The following is a 24,490-nucleotide window of genomic DNA, read 5'->3' on the forward strand; positions in this document are numbered from 1 at the left end:
GTTGGATTCAGTGCTCCCAGAGGTCTTTTCCAGCCTGACTCTGGGATAATTTCTGAGCTCAGAGTGGTTGGTATGGAATTACCCAAGAAACCCGCCGGTTGTTTGGGTTGGTGGAAGGAGGTGTGTCAAAATCTGCCGGAAACGGGCGCAAAGGGTAAAGTCGAAAAGAAACCTCGCCTCGAGGGTGGGGCTGTTTGGACAGGAATTGTCAAAGAGGGGCCAAGCACGTGTGGCTGGGTGGCAGAACTGTCCCTCTGCATGAAGGCAGAAACCTGCTCAGGTGAGAGCTGCCTTCCATCAGGCTCCTCATGCAGCCAGGAGCGCGCTCCGTGTGAAACGTCCCTGTTCAGCTTGCAGCAGAGGAGAGGAGAGGAATTTGAGCTGGTTTGGTTCCCTTGCTGTGGAGTCAGCCAGCCTGAAGAGGGAGCAGGAATGAAGGGAAATCCCTGTCCCTGGAGCTGGGGATGCATCTGGCACCGAGGGAAGAGCAGGATTGTGTTTATTGTGCCGGCAGCCTGGCGTGAGGGCGATAAGTGCTGTGTGTTTATCAGAGGCAGGATCTGACCCCGGATGCTCAAAACCAGCAACTAATCAGATTTGGAAAAGCAGATCCTCACCCCTGGCTCCTTCTGCTCTGCTTCCAAAATGCTTTCCCAGTCTGGATTCCTCTGGATGTTTCTCCTAAAACTCCCCTTCTCCACACCCTCCCTGAGTCACTCCACCTCACTCTCCCAGCATTGACATCATTTCAGTACAGGCTGGGCTTTTTTTTTTTCCCTTTTTTCTTTTTTTTTCTCCTTTTTTTTTCTTCCTAGCAGCCGAGTTGGAAATCAGATGGGATTTAGAGTGCATTAAGAGGAGAGGCTGCAGCATTTTCCTGTGAGCACAACTTCGCCCACAGCCCCTCGCCTGCTTTCCACTCTCCTTCGATTTGCTCTAATCTCCGGTGGTATTAAGGGGAAGGGCTTTGGAGTCCTTGGAAGCTCCATGCTGCTGCTTCCTTACGTAACCAGCTAATAGATCTCCCTCAGGGATGGAGGAGATGCTGCTATCCATTGCTGCTGTCTCTGTCTGGGGAGGCAGAGCAGATGGATTTCACCGCTGGCAGGATTTATCTCCGTGGCCGGGGTGGGAGTGGGAGCATCCTCCTGGACACCATTTGATGGATGCAGCAGGAGAAATCCACTCTGTGCCCTTCTGTCCAGAGGAGGTGGGATTGGGAGTGGGAAAACAACTGCCAGAGCCAGAATGCTCCTAACCAGCAAATTCCCCCTTCTCGCTGCTGCTTGCAAGGTCTTAATTTGCTGATATTCCCAATAAATGCTTCTCTCTGGGAATGCTCTGACCCTTCTGCAGGACTTTTCTGAGGAAAAAACCTATCTGCAAGGGTAGGATAGAAGTTTATCTCCATCTTATTGATAAGGCAAAGGAGACAGTTGGACACCTTTGGACACCTTCCCATCCCTGGGAGTGTCCAAGGCCAGGTGGGACAGGTTTGGAACAACCTGGGATGGTGGAAGGTGTCCCCATGGCAGGAACACCATGATCTTTAACTCACTTCCAACCCAAACCATTCCATGATTTCTGTGAAAATTTCTGGAGGTCAGGCAAGGTGTTTCATTAGCCATTTAATGTAATTACTCTCTTTTTAAAATTTTTTTTGTTTGTTTCTCACTATGGCATTTTTCCCATCCCTTCTCTGAAATTATCTGAATAATAATAACAATACGAGACATCCAGGATGGCTAAAAAGAGGAGACCTCTGAATATTCATGGCAATGTTGGACTCTAGGGCTGGATATCTTGCAGGGAGCCCAGGAACGTGGCTGCACTGAGAAAGGGCTGTGGATAACCTTGTGATCTGTTCCATTCCCAGCTGAAGGAAACAAGATCTCCTGCTCCCATGCAGTGTCAAACCAGCTAAGTGCATTATGGTTTTCCTGCTCCTCAGGAGCATCTGCTCCGGGTGGGGATGCAGGAACTGCTGACCCCACACCGGGAGCCTCAGATGGTTTTTTTTCCTAAGTGGTTGGTATTGAACAGAGGGCAGCGTGGCAGCACCAGCCCCTGGAAATGCTGGGAAATGCTCTGCTGAGAAAAACTGCGTGCCCTGGAGCTGCTTTTGGAGCGAGGGGAGCGCAGAAGGAGCGGAGCCGCGCCGGAGCAGCTCCTCCCGCCGCCCTTTGTTTGCCATTGATCGCGGGGCCCTGGGAGCTGCCAGGGCTTCCCGGCTGCAGCTGAAATATTGATGAGGCTCCTGGCGGGGCCCGGGAGGGGCAGGGCAGCTCCCGGCACAGCCAGGCTTCCACAGCTCCGGCGGGGCTGCTGCGGGAGGCCAGGGGAGTGGAACGCTCCAGCTCCTGCGGTGAGGAGCAGTGGGACGAGCTGGGAAGGAAGAAGAAGCTGTGGAGGATGTGGGATCGAGCCATAACCAGGGAATTAATTTCACACACCGGAGCTTGGCCCAGCCGGAGATCCAGTGGGTCCTGCTTGTCCCCCTTGGCTGCTCTTTTCCTGTCCCCAGAGCAGATTTTCCTGCTGAATCTCCTCCCTGTGCTGCTGGAGATGCTCCTGGGAGCACAAAGGGGGGCACTGAGAGGAGCCCACCCCGAGTCCTGCCCTTCTCCATCCCAAAAATCCAATTCTGCTCTCCCCACAAGCACAGGGGGCCATGTTCAGGGCTGGGCTGAGCCAGGATCTGTGAGGAGCATTAGGGTCTGACGTGGGCAGGGGGATTAGAGAGCTCCCTGCTTTCACAAGCCCAGGAAAGAGGCATCAGTGCTGTTGGTTTTTTGGCTTCTTTTTCCTGCTTCTCTCAAGGCTGGGATTGAAGCTCTCAAGATGATACTTTGTGTTCAGATTTAGGTGTTTATTATTTCTTATTTATATTACAAGTGGTGAGTTCTACAGCATTGTATAAAGAAGCTACAAAATGGCCAACTATCTTTTATATGAGGTCATTTAAGGCTAAATTATCCAATTAAGAAATGGCACCTAAATTATTTTTACTTTTAACTTAACTATTCACTCGAAGTCCACAATGCAGAGTTTTTTGTCTAATAACAAAATACTACTTAAACTTATGGAGAAGAAGGGGAAGAAGAACAACTAGCCACTGCCCTAAAACTTCTATCTTGCCCCATATGTATTGTTATATTTTAAAACCTTAAACTCTAAGTTTTCTATGCTGTGATATTACAGACTTCTAACCAAACCACAGACCCCGTAGTGCTGTCAGTCAGTTTTGGAAGTTTTCTCCACAGCCTCAGGTCAAATGTAGTATTTTCTTGTGGCTCTGTGCCCTTCAGCACAGAGAGTTTAAAGTTCTGAGCAGGCAGGACTCCAACATGTGCAGGATAAAGGAGCCTCAGCGGGGTTTGGGGTGACGGTGCCACACAGAACTGCTGCCCCAGGTGGTGATTTCCATGTGAGAAGAGGTTTAAATGCTGGAAATATTCAGTTCTGGGCGAGGCTGCCGAGCTTCCCGCCCAAAGTCAGCAGGTGGGAGCTGTGCCCAGCCTGGCCGTGCAGGTGGGCGATGGGAGCGCTGCTCTGGCAGCTCCTGCAGCTCTGCCTGCCAGTCCCAGCCGGCTGCCTGCAGAGGAGGGCACATCCAGAGGGCAGGGCAGGGCTGGGATCCTGTTCCTGCGCTCTGTGTATCTCCCAGAGAGCAGGAACACGGGTGGGAAAGCCCAGCACAGGTCTGGGATCCCTGTCCTTGCTTTGGGATGCCTCGGGACAGGGAGGTGAAACACTGGGAGCTGGTGGCTTTTTCACATGAGAAAAACATTTATACATTTCATGGGGGGAGGCTTAGGGGCTGCAAATGTCACTTTTTAAAAAGGAGTATTTTATGTTTTTCCTGTTGGATCTCCTTTTTAGGGAAGATGGAGCCAAATGAATCGCTAGCAGCTTGGCAAAGTGCAGATCAGCATGTTTGCATCCAGGAGGACAGGAAGGAAAGAGTCAAGCTTTTTGTAGGGCCTCCCTGGTGGGAACAGAATTTTTTTATGAAGGTTTTCCCTGAAACAGGTAGGATTTAATCCCAATCTGAAGGAAAGGTGAGGAAAATAATTTTTGCAAGTGTGTTTCAGATGAGAAAGGGTAGAAGAGATGCCAGCAAGGAGAGCAGAAGAGTGAATTCCTGGGTTTGCTGAGCAGCTCCAGGAACAGGGAGAGGTGTTTGCTAGAGGACAAATTGCTGTGTATCAATGAATAATTATCAGCAACAGAGCTGTTGGGCTCTGAGTGAAATCTCTTGGCATAAACCTCAGTCAAAAGGAGTTTCATCTGTGTGGGGTCGGGGTCTCTTCTCCCAGGGAACAAGCGACAGGACCAGAGGACACTGCCTCAAATTGCATCAGGGAGGTTTGGGATATTAGGGAAAAAATTCCTCACAGAAAGGCACTGAAATTCCTCTCCTGTCAGGAACTGGTACAGGGCAGGGGTGCAGTCCCCATCCTTGGGGGGATTTCAGAGCCCTGTGGATGTGGCACTTGGGGACGTGGGGTCGGGCTGTGCTCCAGGGAACAGGGACAGGAGCAGAGGGAACGGCCCCAGGCTGGGCCAGGGGAGCCTCAGGGTGGATATTGGGGAAATTCCTCCTGGGAAGGGCTGTGCAGCCCTGGCACAGCTGCCCAGGGGGGTTTGGAGTCCCCATCCCTGTTGGGATTTCAAAGCCCTGTGGATGTGGCACTTGGGGACAGGGTCAGTGGTGGCCTTGGCAGTGCTGGGGAATGGTGGGACTCGATCTGGGAAGTGTTTTCCAACCTTAATGATTCCATGATTCCAAGGACACTCACTCCTCTGTGTGTGCTCTGTAGAGAGGGGGCTCCTGGCTGCATCCTGTGCCCACCCCCATTCCCTGTTGTTGGTTTTTTTAGTTTTTATCAAGATGGGGTAATACTGAGTGAATGGTGTCAGGAGTAACAGCAGCATTGTGTGGCAAAAGCTAATAGGCTGGAAAGCATTTACAAAGTATTGTGACCCAAAACCAGGTTAGCTTTTGATGGAATAGCACCGAGTTTTACATCTCTCATGCCTCACTATTCATCAAAACTGATAACAGAATAAAATCCCTTCAAACACCTCTCAGTTGCCCCATCTCTATAAAAGCTGGGAAAACCAACACTGTCAGCCTCTGGCTCTGCTGGGTGCGAGCAGGAATTCCCTGCTGGCGTTTTGGGGCGAGCCAGAGCATCCCCCGGCCGCAGGGGCAGCGTGTGCTCCGTGCCTGCTCACGCCTGGCCGTGCCCTCCGGAGCCCCGGTGCCGGTGCTCACCCCGCCGCGGTGCCCGTGACGCGGGGCTGGGCTCACGGCCCCGGCCGGCTCTGCCCTGACAGCCTGGCCCTGCTGAGGAGGCGGCTGCCGCTGGCGATTAGCATTTGTCTGCCCACCAACGGGGTTAAAAACAGCCCACATCCCCGGCCGGAGCTTCCCCCTCCGGCTCCCGTCCCAGGTGCGCGGTGGGAGCGGCCCCGCTCAGCCCGGCAGGGGCTGGAGGGGGATTCCTTTGGGCTTCCGTGGTGGGAACACAGAATGGTCATTGCTGGAGACAGTTTGGTCTTTTGGGGGAGAAAAACCTGATCTTATTGTCTTCATTCAGCCTGGAGAAGAGAAGGCTGCAGGGAGACCTTAGGGTGTGGAATGGGGATTTACAGGAGCGAGGCTTGCGGGAATGGCTCCCCACTGTCACAGGGCAGGGTCAGGTGGGATTTTGGGAAGGAATTCCAGGCCCTGGCACAGGGTGCCCAGAAGAGCTGTGGCTGCCCCTGGATCCCTGGCATGTCCAGGCCAGGCTGGACGGGGCTGGGAGCAGCCTGGCACAGTGGGAGGTGTCCCTGCCACGGGCACAGGGGTTGGAGCTGCATCCTCAAGATCCCTTCCGGCCCAAACCGTTCCATGACTCTTGGGGAGATTTTGACATGAGGGGCACTGGGGCTGTCCCAAGGCCTCTCTCCTCTCCACAAAGTGCCCGAGGAGCACCAGGAGGCTCCTGGGTGGTTTTGTGCCCCTGTTCTGTATCCAGGTCTCACGTGAGGTCTCCAGGCTGCTCTTTGAGAGCACAGAGGGAGGAGGCAGCGCCCTGGGGAGGCCCCGGGAGGGACTCAGCTCCTGATGTTGTCCCTGCTCAGCGTGTCCATGCCAGAGTTCCCAATATCCCAGAGGGAACCCCTTCCCTGGGGCAGAGGGGGCTTTATCCAAGGCCTTTCCTTGGACACTTCCATCCCTTCCATCATTTCTCCCGCTCCTGCCGGTCTCGGGGAGCTGCCAGCCCCTAAATGAGCCGTGCCCTGTCTGGCCTTGTCTCCTGGCTTCTCCCTGACCTCAAGCATCCCCAGCACCTGCCCTGCCCTCCCCGAGTCCCCTCCCCTGGTGAGCTGTGCCATGCATTGCTGTGATCAGGCCGTTGAGGCTGACAGGCTCCCCAGCTGTCACAGCCCGGGCTGCCCTGCTTTAAGCACAGGCCATTTACCTTCCACGTGTCCTGAATTAGGGGAAATGGACAGGAGGGCTGGCTCTGTTTAAAAATTAAAGCTGATTACAGGGCATTAACATTACATTTAAAGCAATAGACAGCAGCCCTCCTCTCTCTCATAGTTGCAATATGTTCCCTTTTGTTCTGGGCTGCAAGAGGGAAGGGAGCAGCGCTGCTAGCGACTCCAGGCTGGGCAGGATTTCTTCTTTAGCCATAAATTTTGAAAGAGGAGCTGCCTGTTGGCTGGTGCAAGAATTTAAAGCAGGTCTGACTACCTAAAGCAGTTCCTATCTTTGCTGTGCTATCAGGAAGCTGAAGTTCTTTGGCTGATCCTGAATTTCCCTTGGAAAATTCAGATGATCTGACACTATCTTCTGAATGTCATGTTGGGAAGTTTTATATTTGATGGATCCCAGTTGTTTTTTGTTAAATCCCACAATTTTCATGGTGACTCTTCTTTCCAAAAGCAGGAATTACTCAGCCTGGCTGGGAACTCTCTGAATGTGATGCTTGACTGGGACTCCTTGTGGGTTTGGGTTGGATTTGAAGCCTGTTTGTTTGGTGGATTTGTATGATGCCTTTCCAGGCTTTGACTCCTTCATCTCCCAGCCCCTCAGGAATTCAGGTGGCTTCAGCAGGAGCTGCTCAGTGCAGGGTGGGTGCTGAAAAGAGGCCTTTTGGCAGGTGAAGGGATGTGTTTGTATTCCCTGGATCCTGCTTTTCTCTGTGTTCAAGAAAGAAAAGCTCCAGGGAGAGCTCAGAGCCAGGGCCTGCAGGGGCTCCAGGAGAGCTGCAGAGGGACTGGGGACAAGGCCTGCAGGGACAGCACCCAGGGAATGGCTCCCACTGCCAGAGGGCAGGCATGGATGGGATCTTGGCAATGAGGAATTCCTGGCTGGGCTGGGATTGCCAGAGCAGCTGGGGCTGCCCCTGCATCCCTGCAGTGTCCCAGGCCAAGCTGGACACTGGGGCTGGAGCAGCCTGGGACAGTGGGAGTGTCCCTGCCATGACAGGGCTGGCACAGGGTGCCCTTGAAAGGTCCCTTCCCACCCAAACCATTCCATGGTTCTGTGATCTCTTAGTGACTTTTCATTTGACTTTACCACCAGCAGCATTCCCATTAAATTCCAGGGTGGGTTTTCTTTTTTTTCTGTTTATTGTGTCAAAATCCCCAACAACTTGGCTTTGAGAGCCATGCCCTGAGCTTTCCTGCTCCCCTCTGGGCAGCTGGGGCTGTCAGGGCCCGTGGCTCTGTGGTCACAGCAAATGTTTTGGGGTGTCTGCAGTAGATGGGAATTTTAATCCAAGCTCCTGTCTAAAAGAGATGTGTTTGAACCCAGGCAGGACAGGAATGGCAGCCAGTAGAGCTGGCATCTTCTCCTAAATACATCTAGAAGCACAAGGAAACATTTCCTTGTTTGCCACTGTTTCCAGCCCAGGAATGGGCTGGAAAGGACGGAGGTGTTTTTGAAGGGGGTCTGCAAGCAGATCTCAGCAGTGCCACCCTCTGGGATCAGTGTTCTGGCTCCAGCACAGGGAATTGCTCTCCTGACGAGCTGCACCTCTCCAGCCTGCTGCTGTTTTATTCACAGCCCTGGGCTTAGGGAGAAGGGCACAGGTGGGGGCAGAAATCCAGCTCTGCCCAGCCCTGCAGCACTCCTGGCCCATCAGAGGTGCTGCTGAATCCTTTCTCCAGGTCTTCTCCTCCTCCTCCACGCTTAACCTAACCTGGGTCATTGGCTTGGCAGAGCTTGACCAGCAGAGCTTCTTGAGGGGGTCCAGACAGGACCTGGAAGGGCCACAGGCACCACCAGCCTGGAGAAAACAGCTGGCTGGACATAGGTGAAGCCAAAATCCAGACCAGCTCTGCTTTGCTGCTCCTTTCTCCAGGATAAATTTCCCATGTGGTGGATTCTCCCTGCAGTAACAACTCATTCCAAACCATCTGCAGCGTGTGGCAGCCCCACCTCAGCTCTTTGAGCCCGTTTCTGGCAGATCTTCCAGCTTAACAGCAGAGATCCCAGGGCAGTTTCGTGCTGCTGGCACCATCCCTGCTGATCCTGCTCCTCCAGAAACCCCAAGGAGAGGTCCCAGCTCTCCCTCCTTGTGAGCTGCAGCCCAGAGCAGAGCTAAATTTGTGCCTGGAGTTCAGGGCAGTTCCTCCAGCTGACCCCAGGGGTGGGGATGTCACTGCTCCCCACAGCTGTGGAGCTGCTGCAGCCTCTCCCAGTGCAGATTTTGGCAGATTTAGGCTTGCAAGGCCTCCTGCCTCGTCCCCATCCGTGGTGGGGAGGGACAGTGCTGCACCAGGGGCAGGGCTGGGGATGTCACTGCTGCTTCCACCTGTGCCCCATGCAGCACCCAGGGAGTTCATGGCTGTGATTCCCCTGGGCAGATGGAGAGGGGCTCCCTGATCCCCTGCCCCCCATGGCAGAGCCTGCTGCAGGGTGACAGCAGGGCACAGCTCCTGCCACCATCGGGTGCCCTGGTGGCTGGGTCAGGCCATCCTCTCCAGGGCACAGCTGAGAATGGCAGTGCAAGGAGGCTGCTGTGACCCCAGGGCTCTGGGGGAGCTGCAGGCCCCTGATGGCTCTCGGGGTGCAGGCTGCAATCTGATCCAAATGGGAAGCTGGCTGAAATCCCAGCAAGCTGTCGCTGCTGCGGGAGGCGTCCTAGGAAATGAGATGGGCTCTGGGGGCTCTCCCCCCGGCCTGGGGAAGGAGAAATGCCCTGCCTGCACCTTGGGGCTGCTGCCTGCACTGAGGTTTGCTGGCTCTTCATTTACTGAGCTCGTGGCCTTTTGTTTTACACCAAAGTTTCCTCCCTGCGGGCCACTTGTGGTTTCTGTGCTCCCTCTCTCCCTGCTCCTCTCTGGAATGTGCATTCCCCGCTTCCTGGGTGGATTCTCCAAACTCCAGGTGGCTGTTGGCTTTCTTTGCCATGAAAAGTGCTCAGCCCCTCTTTTCTGAGAGCCTCAGCTGCTTCCTCAGCAGGCCCTGACCTCCCAAGTTCCTCCATTGCTTTTTTCCTGAGCACACCCAGAGGCTCACTTGGTGCCTGGATTTATCCTCCTCGTTGGATCTCTGGAGCAGGCTCTGATTTTGAAGGCTAAAAGCACAGCCCCATCTGTCTTCTGCCTCTGGGGCATAGTGAAGAGCCCTGTCCTGCAGCCCCCGAGCCTGTGAGCAGAAAGGATTTCCTTGTGCACCAGCCCTGCCCTGGCAGAGTGAGGAACACGGGAGGTTTTAATGAATTTCCCAAGTGGCTGCACTGAACTTCCAGATTTCTGCTTTCCCAAGTGAAACTCTTTCCTCTTCCTTGATGTTCAGCCGTTAGATTTGGGATTGAGGAGGACATTTCCTGCTCTGGGGTAGCCTGGGCTGTTATTTGAGGCATCAGCAAGTTGCACAAGAGCCTGAGGAGATGCAGCTGCACCTTGGTGTCCCTTGGCTGGTGAGCATTGGGTGGCTTTGTCCCAAACATCCGTGGGCACCCAAGGAAGAGAGGGCAAACTTGTCACCATAAGGACTCTTCCAGCTTCCAGCACTTTCCTTGGAGCCTGGTCACTGGACGGCAGTGGCTCAGCACTGGGATATCCCTCCTGTGATGTGGAGTCCAGCTGAGCAGAGGGGAGGAGGTAGAACCACCTTCCCTTGCCCTCTGAGCGTGGGGAACGCCCTTCCCACAGCCTGCTGTCCCTTTGGGAAGGCAGGGGAGGGTGATGTGTCTGTCCCTGCAGGGCCCTGTCTCCCAGTGACCTTCTCAGCTCATGGAGACAGCTTGGCTTTGCTGTAAAGCAGCTCATGTGACAGCAGTAATCCTCAGTGGGTAAACAGCTGTGCAGGAAGATTCCAGGGAATCGCCCTATTTTCCCTGCTCCGCACCCTGGCAGAGGCTGCACAAGCCCAGCCCCGCTGGATGTCTCTGGAGCCATCCCTGAAAAGCCAGGGCAGGAGCCCTCACTTCCAGGACTCCTCCTGGGAGCCCTCGTGGAGCTGCAGAACAGGTTCCAAGAATTTTATGAGCCATTTCTCCTCAAGTGGTTTCCTCTGAATATTTTCCAAAACCATGCGTGGCATTTTTAAGCCTGAATTTGACTCCTGCCTCCCACCCTCCATATCTTTTGGCATAATTTATTCCCTCACAGTTATACAAATTCCTCTCCCTGGGTAACACTTCCTGATGGCTCGTGTGGACCCTCTTCTGCTCCTGGGATACTCAATGGACTTTTTGCCATCTGCCCATGGGAAGCTCAGTTCTGCCCTGGAGAAAATGCAGACTGAGAGAGCACCAGCTTGGAATTGGTTTGAAATTAACCATGGGTTTATTATTCCCATCCCCACCTTACAGACTGTAGCACACTTCCTTTCCCTGTGGGTTTGCCCCCTTGTTGCCACAAATCCCTGAGCTTCCCCCTCTCTGTTTCCCCCATGATTTTAACCTTGCAGACCTCCCAGGGGAAGGTCAGTGAGTGTGTGCTGGTGCTGACAAGTCCAAGGAGCTGATGACAGCTAAGGCAGGTGCTTTTAGCCTGAGACCCGGGTTCCTGCCCCTCACAGGCAGCAATTCCCCTCAGTTCCCTGCAGGAATGAGGTGCCTGGGATCAAGTGGGCAGCAGTTTCTTCGTAGCTGTGGAATCCGGGGGTTTCTCGAGCAGAAACCACCAGCAGGGCGTTTGTGGCTGCAGCAAATTGTCCACCAGTGGCCCGAGACAATCCCTTATTGCATGTAAGCCACAGCCCAGCCCTGGGGAGGGACCATCTGTTCCTCTGGCCTAGGACAGATTTGAGCAGAGCCCTCGCAGTGAAAGGCTCTCTGCTATTCCCCCGAGCCGCCTGATCTCTTCCCTTCCACCTCTTCCCATGGGGGAGAAAACCAAAAACCCCAAAGCTTTGTGCTGCCAGGCATTAGGGGAGCTCTAATTGGTGTGCAAATTGGGACTGCTGCCTTTAAGTGGTGGACATGGAGCTAATGGAAGTGGAGTTTTATTGCTGGCATCAATGGGGGATGTTCAGCTCCTTTGAAGTCGCAGGATCAGCAGCCAGGGGGGTTTCTGCTCACTCAGAGCCAGCAGTGAGCTTGGTCCCTGTTATTTCCCGTTGCTCTGACCCATGGATGAGTTATGATGTCTTTCTCAGAGGTTCCTGGTGCGTTCTCCCAAAAAATCAAGTTTGAGTTGCACTTCCAAATAAGAATTACATAATAAGAGGTTGGAAGCCCAGCAGAAAATGAAGGCTTGGACTCGGCCAGGTTTTAGGGTTTCTGTGTGTTTGCTGCTGTTGGAGATGTGCTTCCTCACCTGTGGGCATCCCATCTGAGCCAGAGCAGTGGGAATTTGGGCCTGAATCATCCCAGCAAATAGAAACAGAATTCTCCAGCCACCACCACCACCACAGCTCTCTCATTTTCCAACCTGTTTTGTCTGCCTGGGAAGGGACAGGACAGGCTCTTGCACTGCTTGATTCTCCTCACAAATTTTGTCTGTGCAGGTCCATGTGCCACAAATCTCCACTTTGCACATCCAGGGTGAGACCCACAGGGACAAAACAGCTGGAAATCTCTTTTTAGGGAAAACAAACTCATCCCTCTCCCTGCAGCCATCTTTGCTTTTTCTTGGTGTGCAAAGGATGCTCCCAACCCCCAGGCCCGGATGGCTGGAGCACAAAAGTTCTGTGCCTTCAGCTGCCAGGCCAGGGCCCAAACTTTGTGTTTTTAGCACCAGATGTGCAGAGTTTACAAGGGAGGAATCTGCCAGAGGCAGCAGCATTCCAAGGATAAATACTCTCAGGAGAGCGAGGTGGGAACCCATCTCAGCTGCCGGGCAGCGGGAGACGGTGGTGTGCAAAAAAGGAGGAATGTGGACTGTAAAAACTTGCTCTTTACATGACAAGTTCCACCTCTGAGCCGTGTTTTCACTGTGATTTATTGCTTACCTCACTGAGGATGGGCCAGGCCCTACCTGGGGGGAGCTGTGCCCAATGTGTCCTTTGTCCTCTAAAGGACAGGCTGCGGACACCAAAGCCCAGGATGCTGCTGCAGGAGGGGATGTGCTGGTTTGGGGCAGGGATGCTTTTCTAGCTGGATTTGGAGGCTGTGCTTTCAGGAAAAGGGAAAACAGGAGCCTTCAGGCTGCATTTCCAGCCCATTTTCCCCTGAGGAAAAAAGCCAAACTTACCTCCTGGTAGCTGGGCAGGACCTAGTGCGAGGTGAGGCTCCAGCAGATCACCACAGCTGCAGCTTTCCATGTCAAGGTAAAGCTTTCAATGCCTTCCCAAGGAATTATCCTCCTCCAAAGGCTCTGCTGGGGGGCTGAAGCCACCTCTGTTGGGTTAGGAGCACAGAATTCCCTGGCACACAGGCACCGATGGGGCAGGGGGGGAGAACCTGAGGCGTCGGACCCACCGGTTGGCCATGAATGTGCACCCTGTTGTGGCAGGGCAGGCTCCTGGGGAGCAAGTCAGCAAAAATGCTGGGAAAGTGGCTTTCAGATGGAGCCAGGGCCTATCTGGTTACAGATTGCCTTTCTGCCAGCACAATGGCCGCTTTATGTCTCCCTGTGCTCCGCGCTCTGGAGGATGTGCCCGCGTCCGCGCTCGCCTGTGATCCGTGGGCAGCGGCCCCGCTGAAACCTGCCAGGCCCCCCGAGCCTTGAAATCACATGGAGCTCCTCCCAGCCCCCAGGAGTGCCTGCATTCCATGAGCTCCTCGTGCTCCTAGGACATGTGGAAATTCCGCTTGGGCACCATTTCTGCTCCTCGTCTGTCTCTCTCGGTGGGAATTGTGGAGAGCTTTGTTGGAGGTGGCCCGAGCTTCTCCGTGATGGATTTCACTGCTCTGTGCAGACTTTCCTCAGTGGGCCTCTCTGGGCCAGTTCAACATCTAAATGTGGTAAAATATCTGGCAGTGCCTTATTCTTAGCTCCCACTTTACCTCCCACTCACACACTCAATGTTCTGCATGGAATTAGAAATGTTTTAGTTGCTCTGCCTGGTATTGGGGTCCTACTTCTATGGGGGCACTGAATTTTTGCAATCACCCAGTAAACCAAAGGATGCATTTCCTATTAATACATCAGTCACCCCACTAAATCCCCCTCTCCAGCTGCAGTATCTCCCCTTTTACACTTGCATTTCATTGTCAGGCATGCTAGCAGCAGACTATTCATGTTGCAAGTGGAGCGTGGCAGAGGGTTCATCAGGTGAGTGGATTTTTGTGGTGGTAGTTTGGAATGTTGGGGTTTGGCCGGTTTTGCACTTGGACCTTTAGGTCCCTCTTGGTGTTTCTTGGGGTTAAAGGGATTCTGTCTGTCTGGTTTTTGTGCCTGGGCACCGTTTGGGGTTGCAATGCCTTTGGGATGTGGTGATATCACTCAGGTAATAAAATGCTTTTGTAATTTTAGGTGGTGCCCTGCCATGCTTCACAGAGTAGCCATTACTAAAAACCTGTGGAAAATACAGGACACTAAAATCAGTTTAAAAAAGCAGGATAAGAATCCATCTCTTCCTCTGGGAGAGCCCCTGGGGATGTTAGAAACATAACTGGGCAGTCAGCAAAGTGCAGAATCTACCCAGGGTCCCTTTGAGGTGATTGTTCAGAGTCTCGTTCGTGGGTTTGACACCTGATTCCTGTGGCCAGGAGCAGGCTGGTGGATCCTGAGGTGTTTCCTCTCCCTGCCCCCTGAGAAGCTTGGCCCTGATGACCCCTGTTTTGTACCAACACCCAGCAGGTCGTGGGGGAAGCAGAGCCCAGCTGGAGCAGACCTTTGGGGTTTGGACTTTCTCTATTTTTATCTGTGTTTCGTGTAGAGATGATTGACCACGATAGACTTCTAATCTTCTCAGGTGTGTCCACGCCAAAGCCAGCTCATCACAGAGGCTTAGACAGGTTATTCTCTAAGCTTCCAGCCCTGGAGCCCAGGAAAAACCTTCCTTCCCACAGGCAGACACATTCCCTGGCTTTGTCACCTCTCCTTAGTGACAAATCGACTCCAGTTTAAGGTGCCACGCCCTGGAGACCCAGCACCAGAGGGGTGAGGGCTGAGTTGGAGCAGGGACAGCTTAATTCTGCCTCAGGTGATGCCCAGGGTCTGTTCTGCAGCTCTGAATTCACCCCATGAAGGGAGAGGAGGGAACAGATGGCCTCAGGTAGGACACAGCAAAAAGTGTGGAGCTAATCCACCCCCAGGATACCAAACTGCTGTTCTGCTTTGCCCCAGCACCCTTTGCTTGGGAGTTTTCCCATAAAAAAAAAAAAACAAAGGGAAAAGCTGGGATTTCAGATTGTTTCCCATGTTAAACATCACTGCAAGTGTTTTTCCTCTGGGACTGTCCTTGCTCAGAGACAGGCCCATGGTACTGGTGTCACAGTGAAGGACAGGTTTGTCACCACTGCTGCAAACTGAGGGAATTTGCTGGGCCAGGGAAGAGTCTGGGCATCAGGTTGGCTCACTGGGATTCCCCTCTTTCCATGGAAGTGCAGAGGCTCCAGAGGAGATAATTCCTGTACTTCAGGAGTTCCAGCCCTGTCTTTTTTGTCTCAAAGTGCTGCAACCTTAAAAGAAGTCCAGAAACTCCCTAGGCATCCAAAACAAACCCCAAAAACTCAAAGCCCCCACAAAAGATCTGGAAGAAATAAGGGAGATTAATCCAAAGATGTTTCAGATTTTGGCTAGGCCATGGCCCTTCCCTCCCCACAGGGAGGAAGAAACCAGGGATGTCCCAGAGGTGCTGGTGCTCCCAGCTAGGGAAGACCGAGATTTGGAGGTAAACCTCGAGTCTGGATGGTTGGATTTCATTTAAAACAACACAAAATACCAACAGTGCCTTTGTGGGTCCCTGGGACAGCAACTCCTCTGCCCTGGTGAGCAGAGCAGGAGAGCAGCCAGAATCCCAGCCTGGATCAGTGAGGCTGGAGAAGATCTCCAAGGGCATCGAGTCCCAGCTGTGCCCAATCCCCACCCTGTCCCCAGCCCAGAGCCCTGAGTGCCACAGCCAGGAATTCCTTGGAAAAACGAGTCCCTGGCCACGCTGAGCAGGCAGGTGAGCCCCAGGGACCGTGTGAGAGGTGAGGTGTGACCAGGGAGGTGTGGTGGCTGCAGGGCAGGAGGCAGCAGCTCCAGGGCTGCATCCGTGCAGCTGTGCCTGGGAATGCTGGATCTCATCTCCTGCATTTATTGTCCCTACTAAGGAAAAGTCAGGGCTGTGGTGTAACTTAATTGATTCAACTTTGATATCAAAGCCTCATTAAATTGTTCTCTGTTGGGGTTTTGACCAGAGTAGCTCCTGAAAAGACAGATGGAGGAGGATCTTGAATGAGGACCACAGCTTCTTGCAGATAATTTGGTGGAGAAACCTTCACGTGTTGACCTGGCTGGCACAGAGGTTCTGTGGGGAAGAGCTGTGCCCTGTGAGCCTGGAAAGTTCTCAGAGCTCACATCACTGCAGGGGGGTTTGTGGTTTGTCAGCATCACAGAATCCAGGCCAGCTTGGGTTGGAAGGGACCAAAGATCATCATCCTGTTCCAGCCACACCTCCCACTATCCCAGGCTGCCCCAGGCCCTGTCCAGGCTGGCCTTGGACCCTTCCAGAGAGGGGGCACTGAGCCATTTCTGATGGGAAAAATCCTTCAGTGATCATCCTGAAAGAGATCAGTCAGAGTCAATCATTGATGCTCTTGCAGCTGAGGTGGTCAAAGAGGGAGGGCTGAGCTTTCAGTTCATCTTTTCTTAATCCAAGTGCCCATGCTGAGAGATGTCTTCTGCTCCTGTGTCACTGCTGAGTGTGGTGGCATTCCTGAAATGCTTCATTTCTGAGGCTGGCTTTGGGAGAAATCCCTTCCATGGTGTCCTGTCAGCACCTCGTGCCTCAAGGGACACGTTTGGTTTGGCACTTTGGGGTTTGTCAGGGTGACAGCTGACTTTGAGAGCTCTCCTTTCAGCTCCTGTGGCTGCACCTTGTTAGAAACTGGTTTATCTCCCTGCAAATACACCCTGGTGCCCACTGATTGTCCCCCTCCTCTAATCTTGAAGGCCCATCTAGTCAGTTCCCCAGAAGAGAGGTGGTCAAGAGGATAATTTTTTTGAAATCTTCACAAACCAAGTTCCCAGTCAAAGGAAACATCTAATAAAAATCAACTGTGGGACACTTTAACATTTGTGCTGAGCACTGTTGGCAGTAACACCCAGGTGGTGCCCAAAATGCAGTTGGTGAGGACAGAAATGAGTTTTGCTCCAGGATTCTGTGGGACCAGCCCCTTTCCTGAGCCAGCCTCACTCTTACTTCCTCTAAAACACCTCCAGTGATGGAGACTTTGCTCCAGAGCTTCACCAACCTTATGTTCAGCTGGCAGCTGGTTTTTCCCACTCCCTAAGGGCAGGTTTCCGTGCTGCACTTTAAGCTCCTCGTGTCTTACTGGGGCCAAGCCAATCAGAAAAGATGATTATTCCCTGCTTACCTGCACCAGCCTGCATGTTTCACCCTGGGAGTGCACACCAAAGCACGCCCTCTCTTTGTGCTGCCCCCCTAGGGCAAACATTTCATTTTCTGGAGGTCTTCTGGCTTGATTTTTTTTTTTCTTTTTTTGTGTATTAAAATCTACTCCTGAATCATTGGCAAGAATTCTTCCATCACTTCTCCCAGAGTCACCCTTGGCTCTGCAGGGAGCGAGATGATGGGATGGTGTCTGTGAGCCAGGGCCCTGGAGGGCATCCCTGAGCACAGGAATTGCAGCTGGAATTTCACAGGAATTCCTCAGCCCCTGCCTCCAGAGGAGGGAAGGAGAAGCTGCAGGAGTATCCACCATGAGTAGATGGTGCTCAGCAGGATGGTGCTCAGCACAGCTTGCTCTGGTTTCCCCCCAGGGCTGGCAGAACAAACTCCTCTGAAGGAGTTGGACGTCAACAGCCAAGAAAGTCCAGAGGAAAATTCCCACTCTTTTTAGCCTTTTCCATTTGGTGCTGGAACAGGGGGCTGAGGTGACTCCCTCCTGACTCTGCAGTGCTCACAGCTTGCAGCACCTGGGCCTTGGTGCCCAAGAGAGCAGAGCACAGAGTCAGCCTTGGCCTCTGGAGCCGAGGATCCCCAGTGGCAGCAGCAGTTGAGGTTCTGGCTTCTCATCAGGTGATGCTGCTCCAAACCAGACAGTGTCCTGTGGCTCTCTGAGGGGCTCCAAGGTGATGGCTCCAGTCCTTGTGCATTTTCCATTTTGTGCCACAAAAGAACTCCCAAGAGCAACAGTTCTGTGCTGCTTCACGAGCCCAGACTGGTGTCCCCACTCCTGCTCCGTGCCCAGCAGTGTTCCCTGTGACATCTCAGCCTGCAGAGCCATAAACCCCCCAGGGAACATCTCCACTCCTGGGTTCTTCCCTCAAGCACGAGGGTGCTGGGGAGGTTCCCACCATCTCCCCATCTGCCGGGAGCTGGCTCCTCAGCCCTGCCGAGGACAGGAGGGGCTTTTGGGGGCTTCATGGCAGTGATCCATGCCCTCTGCTGCTGTCCCTGCCGGGCAGGAGCTGCTCTGAGCAGCCTCAGCTTCCAGTGGGATCCCATTCCCTGCCTGCCCCGTTCCTCGCAGCGCTCCTGGCCCCGCTCCGCTTTCCTTGCAGAAATGTATTTCCCAAAGACTCGAGAAGTTGGTTTGGGGCTGGTTGGGTTGGGTTTTTTTTTGTCTGATGGATTTCCTGTTTTTAATACAATTGAAAGGGTCTGAAATCCATGCTTTAGATTAACATATGCCAGCTAGATTAGGGCTAATCAGGGCGCAGGTCTGAGCAGATGCAGCGCGGGGCCAATCCCAGACCTGATTATGGCATCTCAGCGCTCTAATCGTCTCTCTCCCAAGGGCGATCAGCCCTGCTCTAATGCACAGCAGACTTTGCAGCCCTCTCCTGCTCTGGTTTGTCACCACCCCTGGCAGGAAGGGCCGCCACGTCATCCGCTGAGGCGATTTGCGTTAATCCCACGCAGAGGGATCCGCGCCGCGCCGCCTCTCACGGAGACCTCCCCGCGCTGCCCAGGAGCTCCCGGGGCTGGCCAGGCTGGGCCAGGCCCTGGCTGAGCTGACTCGCCCTCCCCAGACACCCCCACGGGTGCCCGGGGCTCGCCAGTGCCGGTTTGGCAGCACGGAGGGACGGTGGCTCGAGCGTGCTGTGGGCTGGGGCCATGGGGTGGTGGCTCTGCTCCCTGCGCTGTCCGTGTGTCCTTTGATCTCCCCTGGGTTAACAACCCAAGTAACCCAAAGGGCTTAGTTGGCTTCTCGGTCTGGAGCGGGGATTTGAGGTGCATCCCAGGCCAGAGCTCCAGCCCTCGCCTAAACTGGGATGCGCTGTGTTCCCTGCGGGGTCTGCTCGGAGATTTCCTTCAGCAGGGCTGAGCCTGAGCTCTGTCTGCTCATTTCTTCTGGGGCCTGAAATTCCCACTGACCAGAGAGCGCCCCGGGAGCTGGGAACCTCCTCCTGACTCTGCACCTTTCATGGCAGCAGCTGCTGAGAGCCGAGCAGGGAACCAAGTCCTTGGCCGGGCCGGGGGAAGGTGGCCAGGACCCCTCAGGCTGGGGGATCCGGAACCTTCCAGCGCTGGGACCCCGAGGGGAGGGGTGAGGCAGCGCCTGGGTCACCCACCTGGTCAGGATGATTAACTCCTAAGCTTTCCTGTCTGCACACAGAGTTATCCAAGGACACCGAGCTGCCTGTGTTACCAAACCCGTGCCCTTGGCGGGGCAGAGCTCTGCTCCCTCTCCTCAGCCCGCAGGGATTGCGCTGCTTTTTCGGGAAAGCCCTGCTCAGGAGCCCGCTGTCCTGGCAGGGCTGGCCATCCATCCCGTGCTGCTGCTGCTGCAAGGATTTGCTGACCTCAAAAAGCTGGTTTTTGCCCCAGCAGAGGTGTGGGTAGTTGCTGAAATGTCTGAATGATCTCGCTTGTCCAAATCCCCCTGGGGCCAAGCCAGAGGTGGAGGTGGGCACAGGGATAACAGCACGATGGAGTTCCTGCTCCCAGCCCGCAGGATTTGCCATCCCCCTCCCCTGCCCAGCTCTGCCGAGTGCTCATTGCTGGTTTTTGCACCTCTTTCCACCGTTCACATCACAGCGACCCTCGGGGTGTTTTGTTGTCACCTTGGTTGGTGTTCCCTGGCTCACCAGGGCTCGCCTTTGGCACTGCGGCGTTTTCCTCCCAGCCCCAAGCTTTGCCAGCTCCATCCTCAGCCTGGAGGCGTCTGAGCCATTCCTGCAGCTGGGCCAGCCATGGAAAAGCTGTGTCTGCTTTGCTGGACCCATCCATGACTGGGGAAGTGCTGAGAAAGGGAGATTGCTTTCCTTTCTGTGTCCCACGTGTCACAGACAGGTGTGAGAGCCTGGGGCCAGCGCCAGGAGCGGGTTTGGCTTGGCCAGGGCTGGTCCCACACTGCCCTTTCCCTGCGAGGACAGAAGGACCTGGCTGGCATGGAGAGGGAGCAGGAGGAAGGGAATTGTGTTGGGGAGGGATTGTAGTGGGGTTCATGGATGCACGGCAATGGGATCCTCTCACGTGCCCCTGCTGGGGAGGTGTTGGGGTGACCTGCAGAGTTACAGGGGATGGGAGAAATTTATCCCTTCCTCAGCTCCACAGTCCCCAGTTCTGGGTATATCAAGTGGAAAACACCTGTGGGGAGTGTGTTCCTTGGCAGTGGGGGATCCCTGGTGGGCTGTGGGCTGGGTGGGAGCAATCCCTGCCTCCAGGAAAACTCAGCCTGATGGGTTTGGCTGAGCAGCCCAAAACATGGCTGGGCTGGGTGCCTCCTGCAGAAATGATGTTATTTCTTTGCTCCTCATCCTTATTCCCTCCCTGGAGCTGCACAGCCCCAGGGTGAGCCCCAGGGTGCTGCCCCCATCTCAACCCCATCCCGTCCCTGTTCCCGTCCTGTTGGCTCCAGGGAGGGCAGATCCAGCTCAGCGAGGCCACCAAGGCACAGATCATTCACCCAGCCTGGACACAGCTGGGGGCCATTGCCCTTCCTGATCGCTGCTTTCCATGGGTAGAGTCATGGAATGGTTTGGATGGGAAGGGACTTTAAAGATCATCCAGTTCCAACCCAGACCATGCACAGGGACACCTTCAAATATTCCCAGGGTGCTCCAAACCCTGTCCAACCTGGGACACTGCAGGGATCCAGGGGCAGCCCCAGCTGCTCTGGCAATCCCAGCCCAGGCAGGAATTCCTCATTGCCAAGATCCCATCCATGGCTGCCCTCTGGCAGTGGGAGCCATTCCCTGGGTGCTGTCCCTGCAGGCCTTGTCCCCAGTCCCTCTGCAGCTCTCCTGGAGCCCCTGCAGGCCCTGGAATGTGCTGGAAGCTCTCCCTGGATCCTTCTCCTCTCCAGCTGAGCACCCCCAGCTCTCCCAGCCCGGCTCCCTGGGAGCTGAGGGGCTGCAGCCCTGGGGCAGCTCCGGTGCCTGCTCTGGGTTTCCCCCAGCAGCTCCAGGTGCTGACAGAGCCGAGACCCCTGCAGGGCTCTGGGGGAGCTCCGAGGACGCCCCGAGCAGCCCCCAGAGCCCTGCAGCCCCAGTGCCGTGGCCCTGCCGGTCCCTGACCCCCTCGTGTCCCCGCAGGGCTGGTGCAGATCCCGGTGAGCATGTACCAGACGGTGGTGACCAGCCTGGCGCAGGGGAACGGCCCCGTGCAGGTGGCGATGGCGCCGGTGACCACGCGGATCGCGGACACGGCCGTCACCATGGACGGGCAGGCGGTGGAGGTGGTGACCCTGGACCAGTGACCTCGCCGCGGCCGCAGCCGGCCCTGTCTCCTCCACTGCAGGTTTTTTACGCCTCTCCAGAGATGCAATCAGGTGGCATTTGAGTCTCCCAGCTTTGGAAACGAAAGGTTTTGATGACCTTTATTTTTTTCTTTTTTTCTTTTTTTTTTTTTCTCTCTCTTTTTTTTTTTTTTTTTTAAATCGAGAAAAATAGAAAAAAAAAACAAAAAAACAAAAAAACCAACCAAATCCTGGCAGAGGATGTGTGTAAAGTGCATTTTTCTAGCGCCACTCTGCTCTCGGAGGAACGAGAAGCCAAATTGTGACGGGACTTTGATTCTGAGGAGGTTGGAAAGAAAAGAGAAATAAAAATAAAGCGACCCTTTATGCCCCGTTTTCCCCCACGTGGGATCGAGCAGGAGGAGGCTGGGGGGCAGCACGGACACCCTCAGCCAGCACCAACCTCGACAGCAAATTAGGTATCAAAGATTTTAATATGGACTTTTATATTCCAAAAAACCCGCCCCGGATAAATAAAACAAAACAAAAAAAAACAACAAAAAAAACCCAACAAACCACAAAAGGAAAAAAAAAAAAGTTGGGGAAAAAAAAAAAGACTCCTCTCCTGGGAAGAAAACAAAAAAAAATTAAAAAAAAGAAATGCATGTGTGACTGCAGGGGGTGGAGACCTCCCGAAGGGATGCCGCTCTTCCAGGAGCCTGCCGGAGGATCCGCGCCCGCTCGGCTCCCTTGGTGCACACTGGAGACCTGTTCCTACTTCTCTGCTCTCCTACCTGCCATTTGACATCCTGGGGTTGTTTTTTTTTTCTTTATTATTATTATTATTGTTGTTGTTGTTGTTGTTATTATTATTATTTCGTGGCTCTAGACCGGAGCGGAAGCGCCTCTAAAGGGGCTCTGGCTGTGTCCCCCCTCCCCCTTTTTCCCGGCACATTCCCAGGATTTCCCCCACCCGGGAGCCCCCTCGGGCTCGTCCCGTTCCCTGCTGCCAGCCCCGACCTCTCCTGCTGCAATTCCCACAGGAAAGGCTCTGCCTGGGGGGGGGATGCCAGTGAGACCCTTCCCTTTGGGGGCCCCTCCTCGCCCCAGCCCCCGCCCCGTCCTGCTCCTGCCCTGTGCCTCTCCCAGCACGGTTTGAACCCCAAAATCCTTCCCAGGAGGGTTCAGAAAAGCCTTTGGGGTGGGGTGGGGTGTTTTTGGGGGGCAGATTTTACTCAGCATCCCCAATGGGCCAAACCCTCGTGCCCACCCAAACCCCTTCCCCCCCTGCAAGCACTTCCCGTGGGATTTAATTTTTGGGGTTATTTTGGGGGGTTTTTTATTATCATTTCCAAGTGGTCGTTCAAGTTCTCCGCGTCTCGCTCTGCCTTCGAGGGAGTTTTCAGATTCTTGTATTTACCTGTTTTATATGGGGGAAAAAACCACAAAAACAAACCTCTCAAATGTTCTTTGTATACAGTTCTTTGGTCCTTTTTCCGAGGGGAGGGAGATCTTTCCAGCAGTCCTGGTTCTCCAGTTTCTGACGTTTCTTGGGTTTGGTTTTTTTTCTAATGATTATTTTTTTATCGTTGTTGTGAAGATGTCGGTGGCTTTCCAAGTCAGTGTTTCTTTGGCAATGAAATGAGGTTCTTTTAGTCCCCACCCCCCCAAAAAAAAAAGACAAAAACCAGGCAAATAGCAGAGCATGGACCCCCCCTTGTTTTCCCAGTGTCTATTATTGCCTCATTCAATAAATTGTTACAAATGTGTCTACCCGGCTGTCCAGCTCTCCTGTTTTGGGGGATTTGGGGGGACCTTTGGGAATATTTGCCATCCCTCCCTTCCTGGTGGGTGTTTAGGGCTTTGGTCCCTCCCCCCTCCCACCTTGGGGCTGGAGAGGAGAAGGTGAGCATCACCTCACGGTGATGGTTTTGGGGTTTAATCCTTTGTTTTGGTGCAGTTTATCTCATTTTCATCTTCCAGCACCGACCTTGGGGGTGCTGGAGCATCCCCCCAAGCTCCCAGCCAGGGGCTGAGCTGCCTTTTGGGGTGAGTTCCTCCATTTTCGGCCCCTTCTCACCCCCAGGGCCGATGTGTTTTTGGGATGCCAACCCAAGGAGGAGCCAGGAAACGCAGGGATGGGTTTCAGCAGCTTTATTGAAGGATGGTTGCTGGATCCAGGGATTCCTGCAGGGCTCCTGGCGGCCTGGGCTGAGAGGAAGAGCAGGAGAAGCTGAAGGACAAAGAGAGGGAGGAAAGGAGCAATGGGGCTGCTCCCCTGGGGATGCTCCCAGCTATCCCCCCCAGCTGGAGCGGATCCCTGGGACGTGGAAGGTGCTGGGAGCGTGACCTGGGGGTCTGGGGACCTCTGGGGACCCCAGGACATCCCATGGCCGGGCTGGGGTGCCCCAAAGGGGCCCTGGGTCCAGCAGCAGGGCCGGGGGAGGCGGCTCGGGCTGGCAGACGCTGCTGGGAGGGTTTAATCTTCGTTAATCGGCCTTAATCAGCAGGTCAGGGCCTCCTGCTGGGGCAGCCCCCCCCGTACTGGGAGAGACTGGTGGGGCTGCACCCATCCCCTCCCCCAGCCTGGCTGTAACAGGGGGGTGCCCCAGGCACTGGGGGGGTCTTTGTGCGGATTTTCTGCCCCTACCCTCCCATCCCAGCACTGCTGTGCCCAGGGAGGGCGCTGAACTGCAAAATGTGGCCCCAAACTGGAGGATTTGACCCCAAAATGCAGGTGGATGCTCAGGATGAACCTGGCTGCTGCAGCTGGGAAGGGCCAGGACGAGGGGGGGTCCTGGGGTGCTCCCCCAGAAGGAGCTGATCCCGGGAATGCCGAGCCGGGTGGGCACCGGCGGCACCTCGGGGCGGAGCCTTTGGGGAGGGGAGGAGCTCCGGGGGGTGTGGTCAGGGGTGGGGCTGGGGATGCTCCACCCCTGATCCCCCCGAATCCTCCCCCGGCAGGGCAGGGCCCGCTCTGAGTGGGGGTGGGGTTAAATCCAGCGCTGGGGGCGGGAGGGTGGGATGGACAGACGGACAGGTAGATGGACAGCTAGATGGAACGGCTGGTGGAGAGATGGATGGATGGATGGATGGATGGATGGATGGATGGATGGATGGATGGATGGATGGATGGATGGATGGATGGATGGATGGATGGATGGATGGATGGATGGATGGATGGATGGATGGATGGATGGATGGATGGATGATTCCACACCTGGACAGACAGACAGACAGGGGATGGGTGTCCGTACAGCCAATGGATGTGGCTGCAGGAATGGACA

At 54.6% G+C, this 24,490-nt stretch overlaps 1 protein-coding gene across 2 annotated transcripts in view; it reads left to right on the top strand.

Moving 5' to 3' along the window:
* Positions 1 to 22,947, top strand: part of NRF1 (nuclear respiratory factor 1) — a 62,260-nt gene extending 39,313 nt beyond the window's left edge. For both annotated transcript variants that reach the window (XM_084206366.1, XM_084206365.1), the window contains exon 11: positions 21,061 to 22,947. In XM_084206366.1, coding sequence (XP_084062492.1) covers positions 21,061 to 21,224 — 164 coding nt within the window. In that variant the 3' untranslated portion in view covers positions 21,225 to 22,947. The remainder of the gene's footprint in view (positions 1 to 21,060) is intronic.
* Positions 22,948 to 24,490: the final 1,543 nt, after the last annotated feature.

The sequence above is a fragment of the Fringilla coelebs genome (genome assembly GCF_963513975.1).
Source record: "Fringilla coelebs genome assembly, chromosome: 5".
Classification (NCBI taxonomy): Eukaryota; Metazoa; Chordata; class Aves; order Passeriformes; family Fringillidae; genus Fringilla; species Fringilla coelebs.